Here is a 13,099-nt window from a genome sequence, read left to right as displayed (position 1 = left end):
TTTCCCTTAGAGGAAGTCCAGAAGTAGGAGGACTCGCACTGGTCAAACATCAAGGACTTAAGTTCTTTCTATCCTCCACTCTATCTTCATGCTTGTTGCCCCATAGTTATAATATAGCTTCCCCAGCTCCAGGCATCACATCTGCCTTCAAGACAGGAAGGAAAGAGAATACACAGAGACTATATAGGTAACTGACATACAAAAAATTTTGAGGGGGACTCAGAATTCTTTTAATTAATCAACTTTAGTTCCAAAGCAAGAGGATGGGCGGATGAGTGTGGGTAACAGTTGAAACCCAGGGATGGAGTGTGAGGAGCATGAGGAGGGCAGAAGGTTAGGGAAGACAGCATTTCAGAGTTAGAGAGAGGCCTGTGAGGCGGGTAGGAGGAAATCAGAGGTAACCAAGGCTAGCCATGATTGCCAAGCTGTGCTAATACAGTCAGCCCTCGGTATCGCCCGGGGATTCGTTCCAGGACCCCTGCAGATACCAAAATCCACGTATGCTCAAGTCTTTTACATAAAGTACCACAGTATTCGTATCATCTACACGCATCCTCTCGTACACTTTAAATCATCACTAGATTACTAATAATACCTAATAAAACGTAAATGCTATGTGAATACTTGCAGGAGCATAGCAAATTCAAGTTTAGGTCTTTTGGAACTTTCAGGAATGTTTTTTCGACTATTTTCCATCTGAGGTTGGTTCCTCTGTACATTCAGAACCAAGGATACGGAGGGCCCACTGTATTTCACTTACTGCTCACAACAGCCACATGAGGTCAGTATTACTTGATTTCTACTCAATGCCCGTGTTCCAGACAAGGAAGTTAAGAGCTGGAGAAGCTGAGTAATTTGCTTGAGTCACTCACTCAAGAAGTGGATAGCGGCCAAACCAGAATTCAAACCCAGATCTTTCTGATTAGTCCCCAAGCTGACTCCAGAGACTTCAGGCTTAACAGACACCTGCACTGATTCCCTACAGAAAGGGTAACTCAGGGGAAACAGGCCCAATTAAGGTCACATGAAGTCACTTCTGGGAAGATCTGAAGGCAACTGCTGTGGGCCAGGCCCGTGTTGTCTCATGTATCTGGAGGCTGGGGTGGGAACCTCACTGAGAAACATCTGCAATCCTCAGGCTGAGATGAGATTTCTGCCTGAATTTAAAAAACAAGAAAACAAAACCCCCAAACCTACACCAACATTGAAGCCCAAGAACAAGCCCCTCGAAGTGTACAGGTATTAGCTCCACTGCTGGGTCTCACCAGACGAAGCCCAGGCTCTCACGGTGGTCCGCAGCGCGGCCCAAGGGGCGGGGCCCGCCGAATCAAGGGAACCGCACGGTGTGACCGCCCAGCTGACTGTAGTGTGTTCTCCTTTCTGTAAAATACGATGTAAGGATAGTCACAAAAAACTACTTTAATCTAAACTGTTGGCAGTGGTTATATCTTGGGGTAGGGAGTAAGTAGAGACCAGGGACCTAGCTTTTTCTCTAGTTGATACTGCTGCAAAGATTGACCTTTTTAAAAAAAAAAGGTCAGGAAAAAAATAATCCATTTTATTTAAAAGAAAAAAAGGAGTAATATCTCGGTAAATGACACGATAATAATAATAATAATAATAATTAATAATAATAATAATAATAGTAATAAAAATAAACTGAAGGCAGAGCCAAGCCCAACCCTAAAGGAAGAGATTCTGCTCTTCCTCCCCCGCCCCACCCCAAACACTGAAAAACCGGCCCCAGCCGGCGGCCCCGAGAACTGCATTCCTGGGACCCCTCAAGTCACTCTCCTCGGGCCAAACCAGTCTCCCGGCTCCGCCCCCCACGGCTTCTCCCGGGCCTGCGCGGCCCCCGAGCCGAGATGAGAGGGTGGGTGGCCCCTGGCCCGCCGGGCAGAGTCCTCCCCGCAGCCGCAGCCCCTCGGAGTCTGCCCCGCGGGTGGAGCGCGGCGCCGCGTGACCCGCAGCCACGTGACCCGCGCGGGGCGGGGTCGCCGGCGTAGTCGCTACAGCAGCCGCGGGAGGTGTACGTGTAAGTGGGGAGTGGGGTCCTCGGGGACCCTCCTCGCGGGCGGGGGTCCGGTGCTGCTCCAGCCTCTGGCACCCCGGGGCCGGAACCTCAGCGATCCGCTCGGATCCCGGGAGGGAGGGGCGGTGGGCAGCCATCCGGGTGGGGAGAACACTCCTTTGCCCCCCGAACCGCGAAACCGGTCATCTCCGCCTCGGGCCTTCCCACTCTGATTTGACCGCAGTGCGGGGGAGGGGGCCGGGGGCAGCAAACGCCCACCTTCCGGGGCAGTTACCTTTACCCCGTGTTCTTCGGGGGAAACTGAAGATCCACAAAGCAAGGCCGGCAAGTGGGAGCACCTATCTGGTACTGAAAGAGAGCACACGTCTCCAGGCCCCCTGCTGCTCTAGGGATCCAAGATGATCCCATGAGCCCTCTGTGAGGACAAGTCGTGGGTAGAGTATCCAGCCAGGTTGGGGTAGAAGGGTGGGGAAGGGGCCCAACATATCGAATGAATACTACATGTGGTTTACATGCATTTTCTCCATTAACATTCACCGTCATGAAATGTGTCAGGTAGGTGCTGCTGTCCCCATTTTTACCTAAGAGAAAACAGACTCAGAGACCTTGGGTCCTTTAATCAAGGTCCTGCAGTTGATAAATGAAGGAACCAGAATTAGAACCCAGGTCCGTCCTACAGCGGCACCTCCCGATGGGTGGTGGAGACGCTTGGCCCAGTGTGTTAATGCTCTGTGAACTGAAGGGGGCTTTCTTTTCTCTTGGCTCTGACAGCAAGAGTCCTCTCCCCTCCACCCCAACCACCTCCACCCTTTTCTCCCTATCCCTTACCACCCATTCCTTTTGTCACCTGCCCCTGCAGGCCAAGATGAAGCTCATCATCCTGGACCACTATTCTCAGGCCAGTGAGTGGGCAGCCAAGTACATCAGGAACCGCATCATCCAGTTTAACCCAGGGCCAGACAAGTACTTCACCCTGGGGCTCCCCACCGGTGCGTTGTGGGATGGGGAGGGTGGGCATGGGCATTAGGAGCTTTTAAGGGGCCAGGTTGGTAGGCTCCTTCAGCCTGGGGACTTCAAGGAGGGCTCTGAGGTACTGGCCCAATGAGTGAACAACTCCCCTGCCCCCTGGACATAGAACTCCAAGGACGCAGTTTCCTCCGTGGGTTGGTTGCATTGCTGCGTGCTCCTAAAGAGTCCTGGAGTAGAAGGGATCTTGGTTAGGCAGGAAAGACTTTCTGAGTTTAAAGCTATATCCTAAGTCAGCCCTATCAACCAGGTTTCCTTAACAATTAAGTCGAAATACCTGAAGGCATGCATTTTGTGTAATGAACTAACTTCTCTTCTCTGCATATAGAGTGCTTCTAGCTAAGCAACATCCTTGAGAGAATTGAGAAGATAGTCACTCAAAGCATTTCCTCTAAGGCTTAATTAAACACAGGACCTAAGTGAAAAACACTCCCAGTTTCTCTGGGAAAATATCAAAATGTTGCCTTCATGGGAAGATACTTTGACCCCAGCTTGTCAAGGCTAATGTTCTGATTACTTCTTTCCGAAGTGGGGCAGACTTGCCTCAGTGGCCCATCCACTACAGCGGGAGTCTTCAGACTTTCTGTTTATGGCCAAACAGTAAATATTTTATGCTTTACTGGCCAGACAGCTTCCGATGCTACTACTAAGCTCTGCCCTTGTAGCTCGAAAGCAGCCATACACAATACACAATGGGCGTGGCTGTCTGCCTGTGAAACTTGACACTGAAATTTGAGTACACATAATTTTCACACATCATAAAATAATATTTTGAGTTTTAAAAACTTTCAAAATGTAAAAACTATTCTTAATTCATGAGCTGTACAAAGACAGGCAGCAGGCTAGGTCTGGCCTGTGGGCTGAAGGTTCCTGACTTCTGCTCTGGAGGTTTGTGGGAGCAGTATCTGCACTTGCCTATGAAACCACCGTCTCAGGTTATGTCTAACACTCTGTTTTCTAACTGTGGCGTGACCTTGGGTCACAGTCTGGGTGTCTGCTGAAACCCCTCCCTAGTTCCCCATCATCTGCAGAATTAGATCCAAGACCCTCAAAGTGGTATTCAGGGCCCTCCAAGAATACCTGGCCTCTTCTTGACTGTCATGCTTGAACCAACACAGCATTTGCATGTGGGTTGCTTGGCCCATGACTTCTGTTAAATGAAGCGCTAGTCAGGGTTCTGGGTGGAAGCCACTGAAACTGACTCTGGCTAACTTAAGCAGAAAAAGGGTTTATTGGCTAGATTCTCGGGGGCTTGCAGAATTGATGGGAAGGCTGGAAGGTTGGAAAATGGACATGATGAAGCTCAGGGGAAGAACAGGAAAGCTGTGTGGCTCAGGCATGGCTAAGGCTGTATTACAGGGACAGGCTGATAATTTTGTGTGGATGGGGCTGCCACTGTCATTCATTCAGCAGATACTCACTGAACACCTACAGTATGCCAACCTGCTCTAGGTGCCAGGGATATAGCAGTGAGTAAAAAGAACACACCCCCCTGCATTCCTAAAGCTTAAATTGTAGTGGGCAAGACAGAATAAACAAGTGAATTAGCAAAATATAGAGTATGCTAGGTGATGATAGGAGGGAAGCAGAAAAATGAAGCAGGGAAAGAGGGGAGTGTTCAGGCGGGGAGGAGGGGATTAGTGTTGGATGTGGGGGCAGGGATGGTCTCTCTGAGAAAGTGACATTTGAAAGGCCTAAAGAGGTGAGTTAGCTGTGCAGTTCCTGAAGAGCATTGCTGGCAAAGGCAACAAACACCATGTGCAAAGACCCTGAGGTAGAACTGCTTGGAGCAGGATTCCTAAGGAGGAGAGAGGTAGCCAGGGGCCAGATTATGTAGGGCCTTTGTTAAGACTGGCCATTACTCAGAGTGAAATGAGAGGCCATTAGTGTGTTATGAGAAGAATGATCTGATTTGGGTGGGGCTCTTTTATTTCCATCTTTTTATTCTTAAATATTTCAAATATTCAGAAAAGCAGAAAGAAGAGTACAGTACCATTTACCTAGATTCACCAATTGTTAACATTCTGCCACGTTTGCTTTCATCTCTTGTGCTCATATCCTGTCTGTACACACATACACACACATTTTTTTATGAGCCACTTGAAAGTAAGTTCCAGACATCCTAACACTTTACCTCTAAATCCTTGAGCACATATCTTCTCAGAATAGACACATTCTCTTACATAATCACAGTACTATTATCATTAAGAAAATTAAAAATAATTCCACATCATCTAATATAAATTACATTAAATTTTTCCCCTAATTGTCCATATTTATCTTTTATAGTTTTTTAAATTAATCCAGTGTCTAGTCAGGCTTTTTAAAATCTGCAGCCATCCTCCTGCCTTTTATATGGATTTTATAACTGACTTTTTAATGAGACTGAGGAGTTTGCTGCTCCACAGGGAAGTCTTCCCCGGCCCAGAGGAGGACCTGTGCACAGCTGACATTATGCTTCACGTCCCCACTCCTAGACAGTGAGCTCTCCCAAGGTGGCTGCTGTGTCCCTCACTTCTCTGGGTGGCCTTGTGCCTCTCACATACTGGTTGCTCAGGGAATATCATGTCAGTAGTTAAGTCTGATGTTCAGTTGCATGCTAAACGTAGTCATTTCGATCATCAGTGTGCTGAGTGCTAGAGATTGGGCAGTGAACAAGACAGACACAGCCCCACCCTCCTGGAGCTTATAGTCTAGGAGGGGAAGAGGCATTAAACAAGCAATGGGTGGCAGTTGGGATTGGAGCACTGGGTAGGACTCAAGATCTGACTTGTTTCTCTCAGATCTGACTTGTTTCTCTCAGATCTGACAGTTTCTCCTGGTGGAGCAGCCCTGACTCATTCCTGAGTACCTTCTGGGCTTCCAGGAACTGGGGGCTGAAGGGGGTTCATAGCTGTGGCCTCTCTTGGCAGGGAGCACCCCGCTTGGCTGCTACAAGAAGCTGATTGAGTACTATAAGAATGGAGACCTGTCCTTCAAATATGTGAAGACTTTCAACATGGATGAGTATGTGGGTGAGTCTTTGTCTTTTGAGGTCTTACCTGGTTCCAGAAGAGTTGACTCCTCCTCTCACAGGATCAGCTCAGAAGAGGATCCAGGATGTCTCAGGAAACCAGTGACGTTGGCGGTAGGCTCAGTTGATGATACCCGTATCTTCCAGGCCTTGGTTTACCCAGCTATGATGTGAGGGTAATAAAGCTGACCTCACAGGCTGCAAGCATTAAGTGATATAACAGAAGTGGAAGCTTCTTATACAGAGCAAGTGCTTAATAAATATTAGTGTATCTCCTCCTCTGCCTCCTCCCCAACTCCATGCCGTTTCTTTCTGGAACAAATGATTACAAATGGGATCTGGAGTCCCATGGCTGGGATGTGTCCCCCCCAATGTCTGTGCTGGACTGTCTCTCCACTGTTCACCTTCCAGCTCCCCTTCCTGCCAAGTGCCCTGGGAGGGGAGCTGAGACTGGTGTCCTTTTCTATTGCTGAAAAGTGGCACCTTGGGCTTCTGTTACCCTCCCCACCTACCACCATCATTTTGAAATGGCTTCACTTTATTCTTGTTTTTTTTTTCCCCGTTTTACAGAGGCACTGGGGATTGAACCCAGGACCTTGTGCATGCCAAGCACATGGTCTACCACTGAGCTATAACCGCTACCCACATGGTTTCACTTTAAACATTCTTTTTTTTTTTAATTGTGGTAAAATACACATAAAGTTTACCATCTTAACCATTTTTACGAGTACTGTTCAGCAGCATTAAGCAAGTTCACAGTGTTGTGCAGCAAATCTCCAGAACTCTTTTCATCTTGCAAAATTGAAACTCTCTACCCGTTAAATACTGACTGCCCATTTCCCCACTCCCCCAGCCCCTGGAACATGCATTTTAAACATTCTTTTTCTTCTTGACTGAAAAAACCCCTTTTGGGGAAGCCCTGAAATAATTCTCTCCAACCACCTGGTGTTCAAGTTGGGGTTCAGGCTAAGCAGGGTGTAACTAGGGGTGAGTGATGGGGTGAGAGGCACAGGGTAAGGGGAGTGCTTGCTTCTTTGCCCAGATGGGCCCAGCCTAACTGCAGGAGGCTAGCCCACCTCCGGAGGGCCAGAGTGGCCCTGGCCTCCAGTCATTCCCTGTGAAAAGGAATCAGAATGAGGGGATTCCTCAGGTCCCCGGTGTGTAGCTCCTGTGGCTCAGTTCCACGGCCGCGGGCCATGGTGGTGGGTAGACAGGGACAGCAGCCCAGCCTCTCCCGTGCGACTGAGGGTGCGAGGGCTGGCTCCCTGATGAGCACTTCCCTGGAAGTGCCTCCCAGGGTCTGGGGGTATCCCAGCTGTGCCTCGGCCTGGCCTGACAGTGCGGCCTCGGCTCCACAGGCCTTCCTCGAGACCACCCGGAGAGCTACCACTCCTTCATGTGGAACAACTTCTTCAAGCACATTGACATCCACCCAGAAAACACCCACATTCTAGACGGGAATGCAGCTGACCTGCAGGCCGAGTGTGACGCCTTTGAAGAGAAGATCAAGGCTGCGGGCGGGATTGAGCTGTTTGTTGGAGGTGAGCTCAACACTGCAGTGCCCAGCGCGGGCCCAGCGCGGCTGGGACATAGGGGAAGGAGGACAAGACCCACACCTGTCTCCACACAGCTTCCTCTCTCTGTACGGCTGACGGTGCGAGTCATTTCTTAGCCTGAGGCAGCAGGGCAGGCACAGAATAGGAGCCCTGATTTTGGGCATCTCCTCTTTCTGCATTTGTCTGTCTTGTCTGTAAATTGAGGTGTTTGGATTTGGACTCAAGATTCTATTCCCCAGTCAAGGTTTTATGATCAGTCCTGGGGCTTAGTTAAACATTCAAAATCACAGCCTCGTATAGTTTCAGAAGATTCTACCATCAGCCTCTGCATGCTCTAGATAGCATTGAACCCCAGAGACATTTTGTGACTTGTCCGGGGTCAGCCGATTGGAGCAGTGGAGAGAGGGTGGGACCTCTGGTGCCCCCGTCAGGTCTGTGCTTGTTCCTACCCTGAGCTGCCCTCTTACATTTCCATCTGTCACTGCCTCTGGAGTTACCCACAAGGGTATGAAGTTGAACAGTCTTACTGCTGCTCCAAATTTAACCCTTCTTTACTTCAAGGTGGGGAGGAAGAGGCTAGGAGTGCTCATGTTCTGAGATTTTATAAACTTGGCAGTCCCTTTCCAGGCCCTGTGTTTTATTCGCTGCAACTTTATCCCAGGGGTGGGACCCCTGACTACTGGCAGGAGAGAGAGAAGTTACACTTGGATGATGTGGGGAGGCAGAAGCTTTCTGGATTGCTCCCTGCTTAGCTTTCTAAGGGTGGTAGCAAGTTAACAATGTCTACGTGTGCCTCAGATGGAAATGAGAGAAGATCATATGCTTAAAGTCTACCTGCCCATGGGGTGAATGAGGCGAGAGAGACAGTTTTTTTCAGACCCCAAGTTGGGAAGAAGAGATTATTCATTCTTGAAATCTTGGATCCCTGGGACTGACAGGGCTGCATTGACTGTCTCTCCTGGGCAGGCATCGGCCCTGATGGACACATTGCCTTCAATGAACCGGGCTCGAGTCTGGTGTCCAGGACCCGCGTGAAGACGCTGGCTATGGACACCATCCTGGCCAACGCTAGGTTCTTTGATGGAGATCTCGCCAAGGTGCCCACCATGGCCCTGACAGTAGGCGTGGGCACTGTCATGGATGCTAGAGAGGTAAGGATCAGGGGATCCACAGGTCTTTACTGGGGGGCTGGACTTACCTTTTTGCTATTAAACTATACAGCTACCACCTGCATCCATGTTTGTTAAAAATAAAGACATTCTAAAATAAGGCTAAAATTCCAAGTGACCCTGTCACTGATCTCCTTCCTCTGTGGAGGTAACCATGGTTCCCAGTGTAAGTTGAAGCCTTTCAGCACTGACTGCCCAGGAGGCCCCAGGTCCTGGTCTCTACTTACTTACCTACCCCCTTCCAGTTGTCACAGGCAATAGGAGCCCCACTCCACTAATGTCAGAATATGACTTGTACCTGCTCAGATACTGAGAGGAGCCCTCTGGTTCTCTGTAGTTGGTGGTCACTGAAGGGAGCTCCCCTTGCAGCTGCAGGATGCTTGTGGTTGTAGCTCTGTGCTCAGATTCATAAATGTGGACAAGTGTGATAGATATGTAAGTGTCTTGAGTTGAATTTAGTGAGTCTTTCCATAGAAAGTTGGGTATTATTTGAATTTTTTGTGGTTCCAATTTCCTTACTTGCATTAGAAGGATTTTCTCTTTATTTCTGGGATATATTCAGTAGAAAGCAGCTACAGACATTTTAGATTCAGGTTTCTTTGCCCAAGTCTGTAAACAAACATGTAAATCAGTGAAAATGATTCCCAGTCTAAAGTGACTTTTGTGAAATGAGCAATAGCACCAGATTTCTGTTGGGTGATTTTGAGTCAGTACCTAGGGAGGTCACTGTTTTTGGCCTTGCAGCCTGTAAACACTACATCTAAAGGCTTTTCCTGTTCTGTGTGGTGTATCTTGATCTGGGAAAGGACCTGGGGTTGGGAATTATGAAATTCTCTTTTCTAAAATGAGTTCTGGGGTCCTGAGCAGAGTCACATTTTCTCTATGACTCTGTTTTCTCATCTTTCAAGAAAGGAACAGCAAATCCTGCTCACAAGTCCCCAGTACAAGTGAATTACAGTGAAAGGGTGTCTGCAGAGCTGAGTTCTTTCTAATCACTTTCCAGCACTTACATGTCCTGATACTTTAACTGCTGAGACGAGTTTGTGCCTGTTTTGTTTAGACAAAAAGCATTACTCTAAGTCACATGAGTAGGTCTGATACTCTGAACTGAAAATGACCAGTTAAAGGGGCAGCCTTGTTGAGGTCTGACCTTAGTAGCCACACAGGTAACTTCCAAGGCCTCCTTGTAGGTGGTGCAGATTGGGTCCCCTCTTTTATCATTTATGACTGTGAAAACTCACCCAGCCTAGGAGCCCCTGGGCCCAGGATCAGAACTGCTGGGATAAGGAGTGGGCCTTTGTATGGCACATCTGTTCTGGGGCACTTTCACAGTCATCATCAAAGGTGCCAGGAGGCAGTAATAACGTGGCAGTCAAGAACATGGAGTCTGAGTCGGAAACAACTTGGGGCAAATTACTTAACCCCCTGTCACAGAGCCTACTTCCTTATCCTAGGACGTGGGGATAAGGGTGCTCCCCACCTCAGGCTACTTGTGTGGTAAAGCACACAGAGCATGGAGCACAGCGTGCCGCATGCTAACTACTTACAGTGGTATATAAAAACAACAGCCCTTACGATCGTTTTGGGTGGCCAGACTAGAACGCGGGTGTCTGGATGCCCAGCTCCGCTGCTCTTTCTCCTGCATCAGGCTTGTTTTCCAATCCCCAGGTGATGATCCTCATCACGGGTGCTCACAAGGCCTTTGCTCTGTACAAGGCCATTGAAGAGGGAGTGAACCACATGTGGACCGTGTCTGCCTTCCAGCAGCATCCCCGCACGGTGTTTGTGTGCGACGAGGATGCCACCCTGGAGCTGAAAGTGAAGACCGTCAAGTATTTCAAAGGTGACAGAGGAGTGGGCTGGGCTGGTGGCCAAGTTCAGGTGTGCCAGGAGTGAGGCATGGGTCTAGCTTGCATGCTGTGGCCACTTTAACTAGACAGCTCTGATTTTAATAAAAGTCAAACCCTACTCTCAGAACACAGCTTTCTCTTCCACCTATGACTGCAAGGGTCCATTTCTGGAGGCCTGTTTGCTCTGAAGAGAAGGAAAGAAAGTGAAATGAAAAGTCATAGTTTCAAGAGCTATTTGGTAATCTCCTTGCAGTGATACTGAGCTTCAGGTTTTTCAGTCTTTCTAGGTCTCGTACGGGCCTTTTCCTTCTAGGCAAGGCACTGAACTGTCAGGAAGATTTTTTTCCTTCACTTTAAAAGGACACTCACATTTAGTGAGCAGGCAAATTAGGGATTTGTTCTTTGGTGAAAAGATTAACCTTTTAATGGCCAACTCTTCTAGAGGCTGAATTAATAAAGGCCACATGGATTCTAGCATTCATTAGCAGTAACAACTTTTCCTGTTCTTAGAGTGTTTATCATTTGGGGCCACAGAGGAAAGATGGAGTCAGTTCTGGGACAAAATTTGAGAGCTCCTGGATGTTAGTGCCGATACTCTGCCTCTACCTGCATTAATGACTTTTTGTTTTTAATTTTTTGTAGGTTTAATGCTTGTTCATAACAAGTTGGTGGACCCCTTGTACAGTATCAAAGAGAAAGAAACAGAGAAAAGCCAGTCTTCTAAGAAACCATACAGTGATTAGCCTGTGCTAATCCTAGTGTCAGTTACCTCACTGGGACAGGCGGGTCTTTCTGGAAATTGTCTTTGGGAGGACAGAATTATTTTTCTTTAATCTAGTATGGTTAGTCCGGATAAGTGGGTGAACTTACTGTTCTTAGCTCTGCAATGTGGAGTCCATTCCTGGAGTTTAGCTACTTCTTTGTAACTTACTCTTAATCAGAAAAAAAGAAAAAAATCACTCCATAATTTTGATGTCTGCCCCACTGACTAGGGGTTTTCAGCTTTTTGTCCTGCCTCTGACACTGTTCACATGTACAGTACTCTCCTGTTAGGACTTTCTATCATTCTGGGCACTGATTGTCAGCTGGGAGGGAGTTAGGAGCTTATGTACATTGGACAAAACCTCTTTGGAGAATCTTAAGAGCCCCTCTAAAGCAGGCCTGTCCCTTATTTGAAAATCAACTGTTCCCGATTGAGGAACAAACACTCCCAATGTCTAACATCAGTGTAGGGAAGCCGTCCCTCTGGTCAGTAACAAGCACCGTGGGAAGGAAACTGTCCCTTACTTTCTTTCCCCAGTTGTTTTTTCCTGCTGTCTCAGTTGGCCTTTCCATGAACTCAGAGGACTCCTTGGGTGGGTGGAGCTGAAGAGAAGGCTTTTGCTGATAAAACTCAGAGCCTCAAAGGGCCCAGCCAGGTCAAACTCCCCTCCCTCAGGGGCCCTCCAGCACCGGGAGGGAGGCGGAAACCTTTTTCCCACCAGAGCCCTGTGTTTTGTTCCAAGGTCTCAGTGTGGCGCCTCTTACATACTCACTCATACGCAGGCAGTCCACTGGGGCAACAGACACCGCCAGGATTCACTGTTGTGTTCAACAAGGTTATGGGGCCAGGGCAAGCAGCTCGATGATTAGTTTAGAAACAACACACAAATCACCAGTTCTCCTGTGTCCCTGAGAGTTGAGTGCCAAAAACATAACAACTGCTTCTGAGGCCGCTTACTATCTGTTCCCCACTTAAAATACCCTGCCCTCCTAACCCTCCCGGGTTCACGTGGCGAGGTCTGATGTTCCCTAGACATCAGGAAATACACTGCTTTTGCCCCTTTATTGGCCCCTCACCCTTTGTTCACCAGATGAGTTTATTGCTCTGCCTTCCTTTTACTCTTACGCCTGGATGGTGTGGATGCTGCCTCCTCCTCCTCCCTATTTTTTGTGCCTGTTCGAAGCTGCTGCTGCTTCTATTTCTAGGGAAGACCTTTCAGAGCCTGGCTCAGGCCTCTCCGTAAGTGCTGTGTCTGGTACCAGCGTTTCATCTTTAGCTTTTATACGTGATTGTGCTGTCATTCTGTTCTAAGCTAATGGATCAGTGGACTTGTTTACAATGTGATATTTTCTATTAAATCCAGTATTTTCAAGTAAAATGTGTCATTTATGGACTTCTACCCCCAAAGGTCAGAAGCTGGTTTAGGTTGATGTTTACGGATTTTGGGAAAAGCTAGTGAGCAAAGCTTCACACTCACTCCTCAAAGTGGCGCGGCAGCAGTCACAGTCACAGCAACTGCTGGTCTCTTCTTCAGTCACCAGAGGGGGAAATAATCAAAATATTTCATAGAAAGGAAGCGCCTGTGTGAAGAAATGGTAGGAATGAGGAGATGAGCAGTAAATCGTCATGTTCTGGGTCTGCTTGGTATCCAAACAAGGATACAGCTATTAAAAAGAATAAGGCAGATTCG

The 13,099-nt window shown here is 48.1% G+C and overlaps 1 protein-coding gene across 1 annotated transcript; it reads left to right on the top strand.

Moving 5' to 3' along the window:
• The first annotated feature begins 1,877 nt into the window (after positions 1-1,877).
• Positions 1,878-12,787, top strand: GNPDA1 (glucosamine-6-phosphate deaminase 1). The gene is made up of 7 exons (XM_074360856.1): positions 1,878-2,035; positions 2,892-3,021; positions 5,971-6,072; positions 7,430-7,612; positions 8,594-8,778; positions 10,465-10,639; positions 11,289-12,787. The coding sequence occupies exons 2-7, from the start codon at positions 2,898-2,900 to the stop codon at positions 11,387-11,389; spliced, it is 870 nt and encodes a 289-aa protein (XP_074216957.1). The 5' UTR covers positions 1,878-2,035; positions 2,892-2,897; the 3' UTR covers positions 11,390-12,787.
• Positions 12,788-13,099: the final 312 nt, after the last annotated feature.

The sequence above is a fragment of the Camelus bactrianus genome, chromosome 3 (genome assembly GCF_048773025.1).
Source record: "Camelus bactrianus isolate YW-2024 breed Bactrian camel chromosome 3, ASM4877302v1, whole genome shotgun sequence".
NCBI lineage: Eukaryota > Metazoa > Chordata > Mammalia > Artiodactyla > Camelidae > Camelus > Camelus bactrianus.
This window is presented reverse-complemented; position numbering and strand designations above follow the sequence as displayed.

Excerpts from the sequence above, each read along its gene's own strand:
- GNPDA1 (XM_074360856.1), top strand. The coding sequence starts at position 2,898 with ATGAAGCTCATCATCCTGGACCACTATTCTCAGGCCAGTGAGTGGGCA. Across the intron at positions 7,613-8,593 it reads GATTGAGCTGTTTGTTGGAG|GCATCGGCCCTGATGGACAC; the intron begins GTGAGCTCAACA and ends TCTCCTGGGCAG. Across the intron at positions 8,779-10,464 it reads CTGTCATGGATGCTAGAGAG|GTGATGATCCTCATCACGGG; the intron begins GTAAGGATCAGG and ends TCCAATCCCCAG.